The 21,370-nt window shown below is 38.3% G+C and overlaps 1 protein-coding gene across 1 annotated transcript in view; it reads left to right on the top strand.

The window, feature by feature from the left end:
- Positions 1 to 17,555, top strand: part of DTWD2 (DTW domain containing 2) — a gene marked incomplete at its 5' end in the record, with an annotated part of 55,939 nt that extends 38,384 nt beyond the window's left edge. Inside the window, 2 exons of the mRNA XM_084225026.1 lie at positions 13,851 to 13,979; positions 16,106 to 17,555. Coding sequence (XP_084081152.1) covers positions 13,851 to 13,979; positions 16,106 to 16,276 — 300 coding nt within the window. The 3' untranslated portion in view covers positions 16,277 to 17,555. The remainder of the gene's footprint in view (positions 1 to 13,850; positions 13,980 to 16,105) is intronic.
- Between the last annotated feature and the right edge of the window lie 3,815 nt (positions 17,556 to 21,370).

The following is a 21,370-nucleotide window of genomic DNA, read 5'->3' as shown; positions in this document are numbered from 1 at the left end:
GTTGTTTTTTTTTTTTTTTTTACAACTGGGCAATTTACTTGTCAGCAATGTGATTTTGGGATTATAATAATAAATTTGATGCAAATTTCAGTGCCCAAGAGCTAGATGCACATCTGCTTGCTTGAATGCACACATGCTGTCCCTTTCAGGCTCAGAGGCCTCCTATTAAAAAAAGTGCACAAAAATTCACAAATAACTGGAGAAGAATTCAGGCTGCCTATATTATCCATGTACATTTCGGACTTGTCATACAGAGAAGACAATATTTCAAATCCTGAACCAGATTTGGAATTGTTAAATTGTCATGCACTTAGGCAATACCATTGATGACGAGATTTTTCCTGCATTGAAATCTTTGCACAAAATACACCTTGAACACTTCTTGTTGTAATAAAAATTGAAAAACTCTTGGTCCACTACAGAAATTCTTTTAATTGTCACTTGGAACTGGGATTCAAATTTGCTGACCCTTCTGTTTAGTAGTAGTAATCAAATATGATGACTGATTAACTTTATGCAAGACTCTCTCTTAATGTGCAGTCTTTGTAGATTTACTTCCTTCACATGTAAAGTAATACCTCTAAAGCCTCAAAAAAATGGCTTAACAAGCTTCTTAAAGGGGCTCACAGTTTTTTATGTACTCGGATGCATGGGAGAATTGCTGACAAGATATCCTCAAGCAGGCAAACAACAGAAAAAGCTTTAAAGGCAAGTTCAGAAAAGCAGAGAATGCTGGCAAAAGTTGAAAGCAACATACAATCAACATAAAACACTTCACAAAGCATTAACTTGATGCCCAATTCAATTTAGCAGGCTCCAAGCTCATCCAGTTTTAAGTTTCTCAAAACTCCAGGAAGAGGAAGTTAGAAGAAAGAGAGAAAGACAGAAAAGCTGTGGAAAAGAGCATACACTTCTGGTTCATGGTGTTCAGCTGATGGAAAGTCCAGCAGGAAGTAGAGTCAAGACCTGTGCTTGCTTCCTGTCCTGGCTAAACTACCCTTTGGCTTTCCTGCACCCTTTCCCCAGGTGCAACTTCCCTCATCTGACCACTCTGGGGCAAGACAGGGCTCCAGGGCCAGGTGTGGTGTATTGCCTCTGTTGTGCCAGGGACTGATGGCCATGGTAGGGCTGGGATACAGGCCCGGGGCGGGTGTGCAGTGCAAGGTGTCGCCTTATCCAAGGCAAGGCCCAGGCCAGGATGAGCCTTCATCCTCATATGAGCCTGAAATGTTCCAGCCAGCAATCCACCCAGTCTCTTGGATACCCTCTCCAGTATTTGTTTGTACCTGAGTTCATTGCAGCTCACTTTGCTTTCTTTTTACTGCCTTGGCAATTAGTTCAAGATCTTCTGTAGTGGATACAAAAATGTCTTTTGCAAATTGTAGAACTGTAGAATGGTGTGGGTTGGAAGGGACTTTAAAAATCATCTAGTTCCAATCCTTTCTACAATGGAGGGACTACATCAGTGGACAGGGCTACAGGAAAGGGCTACAGGTGTCATCTGTCTGGATTTCTGTAGAGCTTTTGACAGGGTCCCCCACAATTTCCTTTTCTCTAAATTGGAGAGAGATGGATTGGATAGGTAGACTGTTAGATGGATGAGGAAGTAAGTGAACAGTCACATCTAGAGGCTAGTGCTTTAGCGAGGTTAATGGCTCAGTGTTCCAGTGGGAATCAGTGGCAAGTGGTACCCTCAGCAGTCTCTACTGGAAGCAGTGTTAAGTAGTGTCTTCAGTAATGACACAAGACAAAGGGATCAAGTGCACCCACAGCAGATTTGCAGATGACTACAAGCTGTGTGATGGGATGACACTCCTAAAGGATGGGATGTCATTTAGAGGGATCTGAAGGAGCTCAATAAGTGGACCTGTGGAAGCCTCATGGGGTTCAACAAGGCCAGGTGGAGGTGTCTGGACTAAATGACCCTTGAAAAGTCCCTTCCAATTAAACTATTCTATGATTCTGGGAAAATAAATAAATAAAAAACCTGAGATTTTTATGTCTTCCTATGTATGATGAGCTTTGAACTCAGATATCCTAGCCAAATTTTGCCCAGAGTATTTAAACATTTTCTTAAATTCAGTTTCCCCCCATTTTTCCCATAGAATTTAGGTATTCTTCTAGGTTTGATGGGCTTGAAATGAACTAGAAAAAATGTAATCTTCTAGCAGGTAAGGTAAATGCTACCATATGCTTTCTTTCTTAAACATTTTTTTAAGCTGTTTGCTCATATTTATAGTAGATCCTACGAATGCTGTGGTAAAATGCATCATCATAAAGCTGTTGTACATTTGCTGCCTATTAAAGGTAAACATAATCGTTTTGAGGCAAGACCTTCAGGTTGATTTATGAACTTGTTTGTGGCAATAAACTGCAAAGTTTCAAGGTACCACACAAATGTTCTTACTCAGCACTGCATTTTTCAAAGGGTCATTCCTGCTGAGTTTATTTACTCCCTTCTGTCTGACCTTTTTGTGACATTCTCTCTCTGTGCATAAGATGGGTACAGTCTGCTAAACATAATTCTATTTGCAAACAATATAACCAGGTTGTTAAGAACACTTACTGTTAAATTAAAATACCATAATACTACAAAAAAATCCTTAAAAATGCATCACTGTCTTCAATACAAGGGAAAAGTGTACAAAAGGTGTTACTGATGACAAGAAACTGTGTTCTTTGACCTCATAAACTGGTTAATTAAAAGCAATGATGCCATTTATAGTTGATGTGCTGTCTTCTGAAAAGGCCCTATAAATTTGAAATGTCAAGGTTATATGCTGTCTAGAACTCCAGTCAATGGAAGAGAACTTTAGCAATTTGTCAGGCAGGGGGAGCTTTTTTATTCTTGGCTTTTGAGAAACGTGGCCCAAATGTCTTACAGTTTGGAAGGTGTGATTAAATATTTATTAAACATGTAGGCATCTCTGTTTCTTTTCAATTGTTCACTGACCATCATGTAATGTGCCTGAGTAGTTGTCAACACAAACTGGTCTTTGAGATTCCAGAGTTTTGATCTTTCACCAAAGTCAGTCACATCAACATCTGTTTTAAGAATTCTTTGCCAACTTACCTTGTTGCTCATGTCAAAACTTCATGTTGTGCAAAGTGAGTAGCACTTACTGAATTGTGTTTGTGATTTCTGTGTTGCCTCTGTGGGGTAAGCATGGATTCACAGATGGTATGGGATGTCTGAGAGTAAGTTTTATCAAATAGCTTGCTTGAAACTCTGTCATCATAGGCATTCTTCAGGAGAGCATTCTTAACCGTCTTCTGTCGGAATCAGTGAAGGGATGTGCCAGTTATTCTCAGGACCTCACTGAGCAGTAAGAAAGGACTGAACTGCTCATGGGGTATGGAAAGCAAGGGACAAACTCTTGCCACTCTTGGTATTTAAAAGAAAAGACGTTAAAAAACCTCATTCCTCTAGAGGTCCACCTGCTTTTCAATTGAAGTGGTGCTACTGGAGTTACTAGGTAGGAGATGCTTCTCCTGAAGCATTTAACCAAGTGCTAGACAGGAAGTCATAAAATGCCACCTGGTTTAAAGCAAATTGTATGGCAGATGTGATGAAATGCTAAAGTGTCAAAAGGTATAGGACACTGAATTGTAGTTGGCTGTAGGGTCTTCTGTCAGCAATTCAACTTGCAGCAATATCAGAACTATCAATACAAAATTAATGCATAACTTAATTTGCTCCGCTATGCACTATGCATAGCTGAGCGAATGTTGAATTTAATTTTTTTGTTTTTCTATTAATGATGGGTAAAGCCATGAATGAGTTGGTGGAGAAACTCTAATGGTTTGAGGTTCATTGAATGATTATATCATACTTTTTAACAGTAAGTGGGGTTTGACATCTTGTCCTCTGGTATATTCAGATAATAAAACTTTATTTGAGTATTTGCTATTTTCAAGCCTAGAGGATTAAGGAATGAGCAGCATTTTGTTTCTGAAAGCTTGTTCAAAAATCAGAGGAATTTTGTTGATGGAGCAAACAGTTACTCTAAAGTGTACTCTGCCATTTAGATAAATTCCTTTTAGAGAAGGTTAAAACTTCTAATGTAGTTGGTGCTCACAGACACAAGTGTAATGCAGTTTTTGTTGTATAGCAAACTGTCTAACACCTTGAGAGTGCATTGCAATAATGTAAAAGTAGAAATATAAAACCATTTGTTCATCTTCACACAGAAAACACACAGAACAGAAGTAAAAGCAAAATATCAAGTGTCACTATTGTCATCTGGCTGTCTCTTAATTGACTCTTTTTCTGGTTGCTCTCTGAATTTTTAATAAAATCTCCTATTCAATGAGCTCAGGAGATACAGAGAAAAATACTTTTTCTCATCTCCACAGTTACAAGACTTCAGCAGGGGATTTTATGAGGGTTAAATAATAAATAGTTCCTAGTTGTAATTGAATTTTTTTACAGTCCCCTTTTATCTTTATGCTTTTTTCTCTCTGTTTTTATTTGTTACAACTTACAATTTGCATGAGAGTAATTCAATACTAAATTTTGCCATAGAACCTAAATTAATGAACAATGCCCAGTTTAATTCTGCAAGGGAAAGAAGTATGATCATGAATAAAGAGTGTAGGTGGGTAGGAGACAAATCAGAACCCAAGGCAAAAAAGGCCAGCCACAATAGTTGCTGCAAGGAAAACTTTCGTAAGGCTGGTCCTGGAAAGTATGGATTCATTCATTCACACTAATGGAAGAAAAACTGCATTTTGACTGACTTGTTCCAAGCACATTTCTTATCTATCTGTGTATGACACTGGTGATTTTACTAATAATCCCTCAGGGTAGCCCAGTTGTCCATAGAGTGAAGGAAGCCCTGTGAGCCTTGATAGTAAATTTTTGTTTGTGCATTATATTGGTTTTTTTCCCAACTATGCAATTTTTGCTGTAGCAAGAAAACTTGTTTTCATTATGTAAGTAGTTCATAACCTATCCTGTGTATGATGACTTGTAAGATAAACATAGTCATTAACAGCTGTTACATATTGTGAAATGTTTGATGTGTTTTTAGCTGCTGTCTTATTACAACCAAAACACTAAAAAAAATTAACTCAAGACAACAAAATGTTTTATGCTAGGACTGTCAGAAATTGCTGTTTGAGAAAACTGAGATCAAAGGGAGAGAACTGAGAATTATTTCAGGTGAGGAGTACAGGCATAGTTGAGATATGATGCTGAGCAATCAACAGCATTCTGTCCTTGTGACATTTAGGTTAATTTGAATGACATTGGTCATTGACATTTTTCTGGTAATAAGTATGTATTTATTACCTCTCAATACAGTGACATTTTCTTTGTGACTGAAAGGTGTGAGATGATTTACCAGATGTCAGAAATGTATGCTTCTTTATTCTTGGTGTCGTGTTCCACTGTGGGGAGCTGCAAGGAGTTCTTTTAATAATGATGGTTGGGAACAAAATTAAGCCAAGCAAGGCAAACATTACATCTGAGGACCATTTATTGGTAATGAGAGAGCAAGATAAAAAGGAGTTCCTGTACCAAAGAGGGCTAGAGAAGACAGAGCAAGAGGATGAAAAATGGTTTAGAGGGAGAGGAGACAGAGCGAGAGAGCATTACCACCGGAGGTCAGGGAGTGCTGTCTATGTCCATGAGGCACGGGCTGTGGACAGCTACTGTGGCAACCGGACACAAGGTGAGGGGTGCTCAGGGAGAAGGTCCAGACATCTGGAGAGAGCTGTGGTGAGGATCATGGTTGTGGGCAGGCTGGGTTGGACACAGGTGGCTCAGGCAGGGACACAGAGATGAAGCAGGCAGGGCACTGGTCAAGGGCACAGGGAGGCAGGGCAGATGTGAAGGTGAGCAAGAACAGCAAGGACAGGAGAGCCAAAAGGCTGGGGCCCGGGCAAAAGTGTAAGGCTCAAAAAGCTTCTACTCAAAAGCAAGTTTCAACAAGCAAGTCTCAAAAAACAAGTTTCAAAAAAGCCCCTTGAATCACCAAGCCTCAAAAGCAAAAGCACAGCCCCAAGCCAAAAGCCCACACTCAAAAAGAATGTTTGAAAAGCCCCCTAAGAGTCAAAAGGCAAAGAAGAGTACAGCTCCCCAGAGTTTCTTGTGCAGTTACTTTTTATGCCCTGGCTCCTCTCAAAGTCCGCCTGCTGACAGGAGACCATTGGCCCAGTGTCCCAGGGCAGTACATCAGCAGAGACCTTTTGCCATCTGACTGGAGAGTGTCTCTAGGTTACAGTGTCTGTGGTGTTCCCCTGCTGACTGCCTGTCCCATGTGAGACATGAAATGGTTGCCGAGCGAAGACAAGGCTTTCCTCCATCTTCTCCTAGCTGCCTCCTGGACATGTGCAATCTCTCTCCCACATGCCTCTGACAACTATTGTCGAGGCATAACGAAACTGAATTGACTCCTCACACTTGGGCAGAAGCTTTGCAATTTTTTTTTTTTTCCTTTCATAACTGTTGTCAAACCCTTTGACAAATGTCTGAGTATCCAGGTGCTAGAACAATTCAGGAGCATTTGCAAATTTTGTACCATTGTACCCATGCTAATATTCTTATGGGATAAGAACATTTTGTAAAAAGTAAACTGGAAATATATTTAATTTTGATTGAATTTGCTTTCAAATAGCTAGATTAATTGAAGACTTTTTTATTCTTTTACTCTTACTTTTCATGTTTCCTTCTGTCCTTGCCAAATTATTCTCAGGATCTTCTTCTGCTGTTTTTCCCCTGTCCAAGGAAGTGCCTACTGCTCTTCATATACAGTAAGAAAAGAAGAAATTACATAAAGCAAAAATAATTAGTAGGTTCCAAAGAACAGTACCATTGCATTGATGCTACATTTTGACACTGAAGTATTTAATTTTAATTTTCAATTTTCTGATATTTGCAGGTAATTATATGTAAATGGTGGTGACAATACAAGTAATTAATTTTTCTTTCTTCATTTCATGACCCCATTCTCTACATTCATACTCTGCACACTGACTGAATTTACTTGCCACACTTTCCTGTTTTATTAATTATTAAAAGAATAGTGCTGCATAAAATATTGAACTGTTGGCTGACATTAATTTTTTAAATGTAAGCAGAGCAAGAGAGATATTACCAGAAATAATTTCTAGATTTTTTTATTCTCCAAATACAAAAAAAAATTACAATGCCTGGAAATTACCTGGAAATGCATAGTAATTTTACAAAGTGGCATGAATAGCCTATATGATATGTACTTAAATATAATTATTTTTCCATAACCTTATGGCAGTATTGAATTATTTAATTCCTTAGTTATAGGTCAAATAATGCAATTTCAGAAACTGAGACCATAACCAGAAGGTATTTCAATTATTTTTTGCAGAATATATAGTCCAGGTATTCCTAGGTCAGTCCTATCTTCTCTAATGTCTTACCTGTGAATATTTTGCTTTCCTTACACTTTTGCTGCCTGTTAGCTCTTAGTATTTTTGACATTTAGATCTGCCTCATGCTGTGTTCTTTTACAGGTGGTAAAACTGTTCCTTTTGGGTTAGAACTGCAGCTTGTGTGCACTTGGACTTTATTTCAGTTACCCGTTTTAACTGAAAACCAATCTATTTAGCATCCTTTAAGGCTAGCAAAGGTTCCTGGTTGGTGGTGTTTTTTTGTTTCTTGGTTTTTGCAAGGAGGGGGTGTGGGGTTTTTTTGGTTGGTTTTTTTTTTTTTTTTTTTTTTTGGTTAGGTTTTTGGTTTTGTTTTCTTTTGGGTTTTTTTGCTTCTTGTGCTTGTAAATATTCATACAAGAAACAAAGGGGATTGATTATACATGTCCCTCAGGGTTGGATCTGGGGTTGATACTGTTCAACACCTTTGCTGGTGACAGGGACAGTGGCATCGATGCCACTGTTCCTGTCACCAGCAAAGGTGTTGGACAGTATCAGCCCCAGATCCAATCCTGGGGATTACCGCTGGCCTCAGGACTGTGTGCAGACAAGGAGCTCTTTGCCAAACTGAAAGAACTAACCTTCTTAGGCAACCCGTTCCAGTGTCTTACCACCCTCGAAGTAAAAATTTCTTTCCAATATCTAACATAAATTTCCCTTTTCTAGTTTGTACCCATTACTCTCTGTCATGCCACTGCAGTTCCTGATGAAGAGTCCCTCTCCAGCTTCCTGCAGCCCCTTCAGATCCTGCAGGGTTGCCAGGAGGTCTCTGCACAAGCTTCCCTTCTCCAGGCTGAACAGCCCCCACTGTCTCAGCCTGGCGTTGTAGGGGACGTGCTCCAGTCCCTCTGTCGGCTCCATGTCCCTCCTGGGGGCTTGCTCCTACAGTTCCATGTCCTCCTTATGCTGGGGACGCCAGAACTGGACACAGCACTGCAGGGGACTCTCACCAGGGCAGGGTGGAGAAGGAGAATCACCTCCTTTGACCTGCTGGCCATGCTGCTATTGGTGCAGCCCAGGACACGTCTGGCTTTGTGTGCTGTGAGCACACCCTGCTGGCTCATGTGGAGTTTTCCATCTGCCATTCCCACCAAGTCCTGCCCCACAGGGCTGCTCCCAGTCACTTCTCTGCCCAACCTATGAGCGTATCTGCGATTGCCATGAGCCGGGCGTCGGACCTTGCGCTTTGTTGAACTTCTTCATGTTCCCACAGTCCTACTTTTCAAGCCTGTCCAAGGTCCCTCTGGCTGGCATCCCTTGCCTCAGGCATGTCCCTGCCCCACACAGTGTTGTGTCATCAGGGGGCTTGCTGAGGGTGCTCTCGATCCCACTGTCCCTGTCACCAGCAAAGGTGTTGGACGGCATCGGCCCCAGATCCGACCCTGGGGATCACCGCTGGCCTCAGGGCTGTGTGTGGACAAGGAGCTCTTTGCCAAAACTGTTTCCATGCAGCCATCCAGGCAGCTGTTCATCCACCGAGTGGTCCATCCATCAAACCTATGTGTCTCCAATTTAGAGGCAAGGATATCCTGTGAAACAGTGTCCAAAGCTTTGCATGAATACAGGTAGGCAGTGTCAATTGCTCTGCCCTTATCCACCAGGAACTCCATCACAGAAGGCAAGGTTTCCTGGCCCTCTCCAATCACCTCTTCGTTTTCTGTGTGCCTTAGCATGGTTTCCAGGAGAATCTGCTTCATAAGCTTGCCTGGCAGATGAGACTTCTCTGTAGATCCCTAGATCTTCTGCTTTCCATTTTTTCAAAAATGGGGTTTATGTTTCCTTTTCTGCAGTCATCAAAGTCTTTAAAGTCATGCCCTCATGGATCGAGGGTTTTGTGACAGGTATCTACTTTTTCAGGCTGTCCATTTGTGACAGTTGCATGGCAGTTATTCCCTCCAGTATTTTAGAAAGAGACTGCTCTTAAGATGTCACTTTAAATTAAAGCCAAGGTTTGGAACAAGATAATTTATTTATATTCTTGATTTAAATTTCAGTAGCATGCTGAGACTAAATTTACTCAGCTGTCTTCTCCAGCACAAAGGTAATTTTACTAACTGCATGAAATTTCTGTAAGATATAGAAAACTGTTTTGGCTTACAGGTAAAAGGTGCTTGTGCAAACTGGATACTGAGTGAAAGATCTTCCACTGCCTGTCACCCATCTTCTGTCTGAGGTTGTTTTTGCAGTAGCTTCCAGAGAATACTCTTACTGCCTAAAGCAACTTAAAAGCAATTTTTTTCTTAGCTTCTAAAAGGATGAGCAAGATAGCAGGATGTGGTTGTACTCTTTCTGAGATTTTCTGTGCCTTTTTGAGTTAGTTGAAAGAAATGGCTAATTTTTTTTCTGAAAGGTATTTGTTAAAGTAGTAGAACATATGACCAGTAACTAGTGCCTATGTTAAGCAGGAGGACAGATGGTACTTTCTTCCTTCATCCTTAAAAAGTTAAGCAAATCAATTCCCAAGCTGACATTCAAATTTTCAAAAGACACTATCAACATAAAGAGGAAGGGATCTTAAGTATTAAGTTTTTTATAGAAACCACAGAAAAATATATTATGCCTCTGCCTTTTTTGAGATGCCTGTAGAACAGGCAAGAATTGTTTAGTGTACCCTGTGAGACAGATGTACTAACTTTTTTGAATTCTTGGTGATGCATTATTTTCCAAGTATAATTTTGCATAATGTTGGGTTCTCTTTGGAGAATAAAGCTGGTAAGAGTAGTGATGAAGAAATTAATACAGAAAAGGTAGAAAGATACCAATATTAAGGAGAGGACTTAGAGCTTTTTGCTAGACTTCCAGTTCTATTATTTAAAACAAAAGCAGAAATCAGCTTCCTGTCTTTACTGACTTAAATTTTTAAAATTTCAAACAGCAGGTCTTTGACCCCATCAAGGCAACACTTTTCCTCCCATCAATTTTGAACAGCTGAACAAGATCAGCTGGGTCTTCAGTTGCCTGGAGCATGTCTAAGGAAGGCTCAGGAAGAAAAACTGTGCCCCAAGAAACACTGAAGGGTCACAATTTTTACTGTGGTTCAAATCCTTTGTAAATGCTCAAAGGCTGTAGCATTTGCTGAGGGAATGGTGTGTTGGCAGATAAGCCAGTTAGTGTAACAGTTTGTGAGAATTGCTGAAATTCAGGCTTTTCGAAGCAGGAGTCTTGAGTTACAGATAGAAATAAAACTTTATTTTATGTGTTGCTTCCTACTTCTGATGGCTTGGAAATTAAGTCCCCAAACTCCTTCTCACTTACAGAGAATAGATCCACTAATTTCAGTGTCTTGGCTGAATTCCAGTGAGTAATTACATTCAGATTATCTAAATTCCTCTCTAGTTTGAGTTGGTTGAGATAGTTTCCATCTTCTTTCTTGTTATTTTGCTGAACAATATTAAACTGGCTTCTGTTCTTTCAACTTGTCATTTCTGTATTTTGATAGAAATTGATATTATTCTAAAGTGTGCATATGATTTTCAAATTACTTTGAAGCAAAAACAAACAAGTTGTTCTATTGTGGTGTCTATCATTTTATGGAAAAGTGCTTCTAAAATGTCATAAGTGTTATTTTGAAATGTACTTAATCAGGGCATTTGTGTATACTCATTTTGAACTGAGATTTTGAAGTCTGATGTAAGAGGTAGACAGTCTGATTTTGTTTAAATTAACTGTATGAATATTTCTGTAAATTTGAGCTAAATTGTTCAGCTGGATTTGAGATACACAGGTGGCAGATAAAGAATTAATGCACACAGGTAATGCAGAAACTTGGAAGAGATTGTTGCAATATGGTATGTGAAATTACTAACTGCAAAAAAGGCAATGCAAGTTGAGATCACTTGGTGAAAAATGAAATAATCTTCCTACCCAACTACGTCTGAGGACAGGTGAATATTTCATATGTCTAGGCATTTTTTTCCAAAGAAGATATCTTCCTGTGTCTGAAATATCTAGTAATTATACTAATTTGTTTTCTGTATTGTTTCTGCTTTGTTTTGCCATTCAGTTTATGCTCTGAGTGGCTGGAGTATTGTGTGTTTTATTGGTTCAGTAAATGTAGCTACTTTCAGATGGGAGCTTTGGTGAGTCTGTCCAATTTGCAGTGGACAAAGACTACCCTGACTGTATTTCAGGCGACTAGGAATCATTTATTTAGATTGTGCTGCTTTAAAGAGTAGGGTAAAATGTATGCTGAGAGAAGCCTAAGAGAGAAACTCTAGCTGGCAGTTGTCTTGATCAGGTTTTCTTCCTCTGATCTCCACCACTCTCTATGGTATTTTAATCCTATCCCAGGGAATAAGTAAGTTTTTAGAAAAATGGATAGGGATACTTGTTTCCATCCTTTCTTCTCATGAAAGAAGAAACTTAGTTGCTGCTCCTGTTGCTATTAGTACTAGAAAGTTGCCCTTTTGTGCCTTGACAGTTGTTTGAGAGCCACAGTTACACGTTTTGGCTCCATGGTTGTGTGGCAGTGTGCAGGCCCCTTTTCTTTATAGAAGTTGTCTTGCAATCGTTGATAGGTTCCCTTTCTCTGGAATGTTGATTATTTCAAATGTTTTTCAGCATGAGACCCAAGGAATGTAGTGCAGAAAGGAGCAGATAGAACTATTCCTAACTCCTAGGAAAAAAAGCCTCGAGGCACTGTCCAAGGAGGGGGAAGCCAGTGGGCCTGCAGATGCTCCATCAGGTGGTTTTAGCCTCTGAAGAGACACTCCTGAAGAATATAGCTGTCAGCTGTTGAGAAAAAGTGTGAATATATGTCTGCTTTGCTGCTCAGGATATGTGTTGGAGAAGTGATGGACTGAGTTCACCCTGCTTTTGATACCTAGGTAGGAGTTTCTAAGTAGAGACCACTTCTTCCAGCGTAGTGTTCTGTATACTACAAATAAATACGCTTCCTACTCTGTTGTGGTGAAGATCTCTACATGATCACAGAGAGAAGGCATAAAACCAAAGAAAACCTTGAGGAGTAACAAATGAAAATACTATCTTCTTTTTCTTTTCATTACCTACACTGATGTCTAAATTCTACATTTTTTTTCCCCTCCTAAGTAATTTTAATCTCTTCTGGTTTTTTCATACCAAGTTGAAGGACATAGGTGAGAAAGACTTAATTTTTCTGAATTTTCCTATATTTGAGTAAATTTACTTTTTATGGCTAACTTATTTGTCCTTTCCAAATGTCTTTTGCTCTTTTCTTGTTTCCTTTTTTTGAATTTTATTGCTTTTAATTTCCTTTAAATTTGGATAAGTAAGGCAGTGGGATTTCATCTTACTTTTTTATGTTTTTTCAGCAGTCTGGAGTTTTCTTTTTATAAATGGGATACCTTGAACTTTAAGGAATGGGTAATTGCTTGCAAGAGAGATAAAGGAAAATGAAATATTTCAAATAAAAGGAAAAACAAGAAAAGTGGAGGAGGAAAGTATTGAATAAGTGAGGAATGATGAAAGGCTTCTGGTAGGCAAAATGAGAACAATATTATGGCCATGGGGATCACTCACTCATTTTTTCAAGAAGAAGAAAAATAAAACAATTGATGTGATGAGTTAAAAAAAAAGAAAATTAACTTACTCTTTTATAAGGATGTGTCTGGGTTTTTTGTATTGCACTACAACGTTGTTGAAAAAGAACTGAGACTTTTTGGTTAAGAATACTGACAATGTTGCTAAAACATTCTGTGTTTTTCAAATTGCATTTTAGATATATGTGGAGATGGAAATCTTAGGAATAAAGGAACAATATCTGAATTTTTACACAGAGTCAAGTAGTGTAAATTCTGTGTTGTTTCAACCACTGTTTAAAAACCTGGTAAAAGCTTTTGAAGCTGTTGGTTAAATTAAATTTCCTTTTCTTAAAATGCTTTAATTTGCATGATAGTGTAAAGTGTTTATCACTTCAGGCAGAGCCAGTAAATTATTTTCAGACATGATTTTGTTAGACAAATAGTTCTAATCAATCTAATAAATCTAATTAATTGTGTGAATAAATGCAGTTTCTAGAAGTCTGGGATTCAGAACTTTGACAAATAATATTTTGCCAAGGTATAAAGTGTTAATGACTAGATGGCCATTGTAGCTTGCATGTTTGTGTGTGTTTAGAGTAATAAAAAAAAGCATGAGTGAATAATTCTATTTTTGTTATAGCATATCTATGGCAACTGAAATCAGTTGCTAAAATTTCACTTAGTCTTTCTCTCACAAAAAATTGTATTTCCTTCTCATGTTCATACAGTAACAATTGTGCAGCTTTTGTTTGTGATTGAGACTTGCGGGTATTACACTGAATAGTGGCATGGCATTGGCTACTAGGAGACTAAACAGCAAAAAGAAAAGAAGACAAGTGAACACAGAGGGAAAGGGGATGTGTTTTGGTTGATGTAGAGAATCGGTATCTCATGTGTTATCCTGACCTGTTTATTTTACTAGAGTTTGCTATTTTTCAGGTGCAGCTAAAACCCAGTATTTCAAGTCAATATGTAATTCGTACACAACCAACAAACACCTGTCTGTCTACTCTTGAATGTGCAGCTGTTGCTCTTTCCATCATGGAAAAAAATAAGAGTATACAAGAGGTATGTAAATACCTGAGTTTTTCTTTTATGAATGGTAGAGGGGCAGCGAAGGTACTTAGCTATTAATGTAAAACTTGACAGTTAAAATCTTAATGACATTTGTAATAGTTTTGTTGCGTAGCAAACTAAAACAATAATGCAGCAATGGATACAATTTTTCATGTATTAACTCTAGAATGTTCAAATTACTGTGACTCTTTCATGTTGTGCTCCAAAAGCAAATACAACAAAGTGATCTTTAACTCTGAAAACCCTAATTAATTCTGTGACAGGAGATAAGGTATGTTACTGCATGGAAAGAAGTAAATTGTTTTCTCCAAAAACTAGATAGCAGAGATGATCTGAATACCGCCTCATGTCTATCTTGAAGATTAAATGCTTTATAAGGCCAGGTCGCCTGATCTCCTGCACTCCTCAGCCATGGAATGTAACCCACTGGGTTATGTTTGCCTACCAGCTGGCTCACAACTCTTACATGTCACTGAAGGAATTTGGGACTTAATAGTTCTTGAGTTTAAGTTTATCCCAGGTCAGAGAATATTAATTGGACATTAGCCTTTCCTGGTAAATTGTGATCCCACTAGTCTGTGATGGAAGAGATAATTAAGAAAATGTCCTTCTTAATCTTTTGTTGCTGACATTAATAATATCAATTTAATAAGCCATCTGAAAAACACCTACAAGTACTTTTACATCTCAGAGCCAAGTCTGCAATTCAGTTGTGTGCCCAGAATTTAGTAGTGAACGATCTGTAAAAAAAGATTTAAAGCCCATCTCCATGTACCCCCTTCATGCTAGTCTTCACCCTGGGGTGCTCATACTGCTCTTCATCAGCTAGCTAATATATTCATATATTAGCTACGACACATCTGCCTACTAAAATAGGTGCCCAGGTCAAAAATTGCTCCTGCAGCTGGCATAATATATAGTATGCCACCTCTGTGTCTGCCTCTGTGACACTAGACTCACCTTAAATGAATTGGATATAAAACCCAGATTTGGACAAAGTGTGTGGACATTCAAGAAAATAGGGTTCAGAAACTGGAACTCCAAGTGAAGACGGGTTTCAAGAAATTTTTGTATATATGTGGGTTTTATATTTATCTTTTCCTTTGTTGTGCTAGGACAACATGTTTTTCCTTCACTAGGACTTCTGTCTTACAGTGAATGCTTATTTAATTTCCATAGTTACCAGTCTTATATTTTGATTCACCCCTACAACTGAGAATTGGCCCAGCCTACTTTTCAAAAGCAAAATTTCTGTTTTCTCTAAGCATTGCAGTAGCCAAGAGCTACATTCATGCATTTTTTATACCATCTCTGAACTGAGTGAGCATATGAGATAGTGAACTGAAGTTGAGCCATGGAAATTAAAAATGTGCACTTGGTTTGATACCCAGTATGTCACTTAAGTGTGCTCTTAAGAGTCATATTTTTCTCAGTAGAATCTCAGCTCCTGCTGACTTCAGTTACACATGCGGTTGCTTTACACCTTTACATCTGCACATGGGGCCCCCCTGACTTAGCCAGACAACCAGAAAATGAAGAGTCTGCAATTAGGAACAACTTGAGATAAATTTGGTTTTGTGTGGTTTCATTAATCCTACACGATACCTCTGGGCAGAAGCACGGACACAGTTGTGTCTCCAGGATGGCAGTCCAGCTGCCTCGATCATGAGTCCTTCCTCTCTTCCTAAAAACCTGTCTCAAGGGATTTTTGTGCAAGCACAAACAGCTTAGTTATTGTGACTTATTTTATTGCAGCTTGTTGACTGAGCCATAGTAATTGATTGTAGTCCATTGCTGAGGTCAAGTCAAAGCCATAACTTTCAGTAATGTGGCTGGGGCTGAAGTCAAGACTGAGTGGTTACAAAGGAAGGAGTGAGGGATGGCACCATGCGGGTGGTGTACGACTGCTCTGTGGTTCTTTTCAGTACATCTTCTATTCAGGTCTGCCTTTTGTGTCTCCAGAGGGTATATTTTAACAACATTTATCACCCAAATTGTATTTTATTAGCATTTTTAAGTAGTCATTGAGTAAAAACCCTGGTAATAATTGATGTATCTAAAATACCTTACTGAAAGCTTGACATTCTTTTGTCCCCCACCCCTTCATGTTTCCGCAGACTATACTCCATCCGCTTCAAGCTTTATGCTCTTTCCAACTTCAGCATGGTGCCCAGATCCATCACAGCAAGGAACATCTTCTCAAAAATGGCTTATACGACAAGCCCATGCCAAAGAATAAGCGCAAACTCAGAAGAATGGAGCTTCTGGTGAATAATGTTAAAATATAAGAAAGCTGTACTGACTGTACAGTGGGATTTATTTGCAGCTAGCAAATGAATATGAATCTGGATTTGATCCAAACAGTTGACTATACTCTAATAAAACAACTTTCAGGTCCTTCTTAGGCAAGAATTTATGTGTGACAAAACAGTGTGACAAAACAGTAATGGACAAGCTTTTTCATTTATGCCATAAGCCAGGTGCCTTTGTTCAGATGATGGAGGAGCATTCTCATTTCCTGTAGAGGAAGAAAACTGAACATAATTTAGACTTATGTTATCAGTTGGGTGTCAGATATGATCCTCAGTATGACTGGATGAATTTATTTTGGAGAGGCTTTTACCAGTACAAAAAGACAAGAAATATGAATATGAATGTGATGGAATGGTAAGGCTTCAGCGGTTAGAATTATGTTGAATTACTACTGAGCTTTTTAGCTACAGTAGACTTTCAAAGCATAATTCCTGATATTCTTTAGTTCAGATGAACATAAGACATGTTACTTGGACAGTTCTTTCTAACTTTGAGATTTTTATTTCTTCTATAATTAGAACTCCTTTTTGTAAATTTATATATATTTTACAATGCAGTCAGGTTTAGTTTCTCTCACTTAATTTTTAAATTAAGTCTGCATATGTTTTTACAAGAAACTGAACAATTCTGACTTACAAAAAGAAAAGCAGAAATAGTGATTTTTGGAATTATAACTCAGGCACTTTGCTTTTACTTGAGCAAAAATTAGTCTTCCACAGATGGGGAGATGTTGTAGATATAAATACATCATACCCATACTCTGACATACAATGATTATGCTACTAAAAGAATTAAACAAGTCCAGTGTAAGCTGCTCTGTAAGAAGTATAATGCAATGACAAATTATTATGTCTGGTTACAACCAACTAGCATAATTATAGATCCTCCAGGCTTCATGTGTTTAGTTTTTCACTTCTAACAGTGATATAAATGTACTTCTTTCTAATGGGAATTGCTAGAAGCAGAAGAATTGGGTACAGGTTTTCTGAAATAATGTTTTATGATCTGGAGGGAAAAGGAAAGTGAAGTAAAGGTTCTGATATGCCTTTCTTCTACATAAATGCCTCCTGCATTTAAGAGATTAAAATGCTTAATGTTTGTCTTTACTGTCAGTTCCCCTCTAGGTAACAACATGAAGCTAATTGGGTACTAATTAATCTTAGAAAAAGACATTTTGTCTTTAATTTATGATCTGTAAGACAAGAAACTACAGGAGTGGAGTGGGGGCGGGGTGAGGGGACTGTGTAAGCACAACTAACCAATATTTTAATGAAAGCTTTTCTACAGTTAATAAGAGAGGTCAAAATTAGGTTAGAGATTAGCTAAGAAGTTTTGGTTAACCCTGAGCTAATAGTGACCTTTTGTTTAGGCATGGATAAACAATATAATTTGTCTGGCTATGTGAGCAAAGCTTATATAACCTTTTCCTCTTCTCCCAGTCTAGATAAATCCAGTATCTGTCACTAAATTCAGCAAAGCTGAATTAGTTTTGACAAATCTGAAGCAAACCAGTCTCATATGATTAATGATAGCATAGATGCACTTTTGTTCACATTGGAAAAGAGAAAGGGCATGTTTATTCCTGTAGCACACCAATCTCCAGACTAACTTGGAGTCTGAAGTTGCAGTCTTGTGCAATTTGTGTGCACAGCCTTGTGTGTGATGCTGTGTCCAGTTACCTGCTGGACTGGTAATCTTCCTTCTCTGTGCCCTGGGACATAGTCAATAATTCCTTGAGGAAACATGGGTATCAATTAAGCTTTATTGTTAATGTCATATTTACATATATGGATGATCACATTTAATATTGTATATGTTAATTTAATTTACCCGATTTTAAATTCATCTTGAGCGGCAGTGTATCTTTTGACCTACATTTTGAAATTTATTTTCCTAGGCAGAAGATTAAATGTGTCTTTACATAATATGTGAGTTCATATTACAGAGAACAGAAGGATATTTGTATTACAGCCTGGGATTCATAGCCATCTGCAAAATGCCTTAGAATTACAGGATCAGAGAAATAGTTGCCTTGAGTTATAATCCTACATTAAATACTCTTGTACGTGGAATCTGTGCAGTTTTCATGTTTTTGAGCAATGGACAAAGTCTGCACAGCCTAAAGAAAGCACTTTTTAGCTTTGTTGGTTCCTCATGTCCTTTTAATTTTGCTCCTGTGGATAACAGGATTTTGTAGGATCTCATGCTGGATGCATGGAAGCCTTTAATTGCTAATTTCTTCTGTTGTACAATACTAGATCAATCAATATGCAACAGTTACTGAAGAAATTAAAAACAATGCATTGCAAACCTCCAAGCATTTTAATTTTTTGAGTTTTTTTGTATGTCCCAGCTCAGCTATAATGTTATGAACATTTAGGTGCAGCACAGCAGTCACATGAAGTTCAGTTTCAGATTTGTTTGAATCTATTAAACACAAAATACAGTACTTTTTAGGTGAAACTTGCATGATTTTAAAAATACGCACAGTGTAACAGGAAGAATTTAGAAAGTTTGTTTTCAGGTCTTTTGGATTCAGAATTTGCCAATAAATACATTACCTCAAAGAAATTAATACTCTGAAGTCCAAACTCTCTTGACAGAAGCTGTATGTGGTGAAGTAGCACTCTTTGGGAGCAATTTCATTAGAATGAATTTAATTCTCAATTTTATTTTGCTGCAATGGTAAATCCATTTCATTTTTCCCTTAACAAAAGATTAATGAGTGAAACCCACTACGAAGATGTTGATTAAAAAGGAAGGAATGTGTTTGCTTCTCATATTTGGTCTTTTGTCCTTGTCCACTTTGTACTTCCAAATATTGCTACCAAAATGAAATCTGCTTTCTATGTGCCGCAGTCTCATGTGTTGGGAAACTAGTTGCATGGATAGCAGGCTTTTGAGCACATGCAAATATTTTTCAAAGGTGAACACCATACTTTCATAGTCTGTAGGAGTAAGTCTATGAAAAAGACAAGGATGGAAATGTTGTAAAATAAGAACATAAACCACAGCTCCCCTTTTGTTTAGAATGCTTTCTTATTAAAGAGACGCTCAGGACAAACATAAGTGTATTTTTCTTCAACATTGTACTTTTGTTGCCTCATAACCCCATACTACCAATAAATTACTCTTTTATTAGTTTTTCTTGAGATAAAAAGGAAAATTTTCAAGTGACTTCAAAAGAGGCAAAAATTATTTTAAGACCAAGGGTTTTCTTCTCAACTGCTACACTAGATAAAAAATTGCTTATACTGCATTATTTTCTACAACTTCCCTGCTTGTTTTGAAATTTAATTAAAAATGGACTTTTAAAAAGAGATAGTGGATCTTGCTTTTCTCTTGATGTTTGTGTGTTTTATGTCTATATACATGAATGCATATAAATTATATATTTGTTTCTGCCTCAAAGCATTAATATATCTAATTTACTGTGGTATGTTCCTCTGCATCTCTACAGAACTGAATTTGTTCACGTGCTGATATTACAAATCCTAGTCCTTTTTTTTCTGTCTTTTTAATGCCATTCAACCAGTTAATGAAGAGATGTGGCTTTGTGTATGTTATTTGAAGAAAAAGGATTCGTTTGTTGCCCCGTAAAACCCCCATGAAGACTAAATTGCTGTGGCAATTTCTCAAGCATTTCGGTTTCAGAGCCCTTTTCTCTCTTTCTGCAGTGGTGACTGACTCCTCTTTGGTACCACACAAACATCTTCCCACACTGAAACACCACCCAACTGCTGCATCTCCAGCTCCGTCCCTAGTAGGTGCAACGAGATAACCATTCTGTTTCTCACCACAGAGAACGTTTCTCCTTCCCCAAATTGCTATAATCAAGTTAAAAACTAAAAAAAAACCAAACCAAAAAAAAAGAAAACCAGAATAACAGAACTGTTTCTGTTCTTGTGCAGCCATTTGTTATCTCCCTTCTACAAAATTGTACTTCAGGGACTTCCATATTGCTTTGCTTATGGGCTTTGTTCCTTGTATTCCAATTCACAGTCCTTCCACGCTCCCAGCCCTGAGAACTGCTACTTATGTCTCATAAGCACAGATAACAGACGAAAATAAAGAGGCGAGAAGAGTATGTGTTTTAAGTAGGATGACAGAGTATTGTGGTTTAACCCAAGCCAGCAGCCAAGCCCCAGGCAGCCGCTTGTTCACTATCCCACCAGCACGATCGGGAAGAGAACTGGAAGGGTAAAAGTAAGAAAACTCTTGGATTGAGGTAAAGACAGGTAAATAGGGAAAGCAAAAGCTGTGCACAACAGCAGAGCAAAATAAAGAACTAATTCACTGCTTCCCGCAGGCAGGCAGGTGTTCAGCCATCTCCAGGAGAGCAGGGCCCCATCACGTGCAACAGACTTGGGAATACAAATGCCATCACTCTGAACATCTCTCTCTCCCTTCCACTAGCCTTATGTGTTGAGCAGGATGATATGCTGCCTGGAATATCCCTTTGCCCAGTTGGGGTCAACTGTCCTGGGAGCCTGTGTCTCCTCCCAGCCTCCCAGTCTCTGGTGAGCAACTTCCTCACCACGGTGGCAGTACAAACAGCAGAAAGGCCTTGATATGTAAGCCCTGCTCAGCAATAATAAACACATCTCTGTATTTTCAACCTTGTGTCCAGCACAAATCCTAGACACAGGCCCATATTAGTCACTGTGGAGGGAAATTAATTCTATACAGCCAAAACAAATACAGAGACTTAGGTAAAAGTTGTTTCTCTTGTTAGGGTGTGTCTGCTATAAAACTTGGTACTTGTCACTATCGCTTAGTGTTCCACATAATACCAGGATTGTCCTGTTTATGAAGTACATCTTAGGTTATCTGCATTGGTTTAGTGGTTTAATATTTACTAAATATTTCTTTGAATCCCCCTGTATTTCCTAAAAGATGCTAACTACTTTTGTCTGTGAGAAGGCACTTCTATCACTAAGCAGCAGAAGAATTGCTCTGCCCATGGGACCATGGAAGCAGTAACAGAGAGCCTCAGTAGCTGTAAGTGAAAGATTCTTTTGGACTTGAATGCTAAGATTTGCTCTCAGTAAAGAAAGATATTAAAGAGT

Source organism: Fringilla coelebs (assembly GCF_963513975.1).
Source record: "Fringilla coelebs genome assembly, chromosome: Z".
Taxonomy (NCBI): domain Eukaryota; kingdom Metazoa; phylum Chordata; class Aves; order Passeriformes; family Fringillidae; genus Fringilla; species Fringilla coelebs.
The sequence above is the reverse complement of the archived record's forward strand: the minus strand, read 5'-3'. Positions and strand labels throughout refer to the sequence as shown.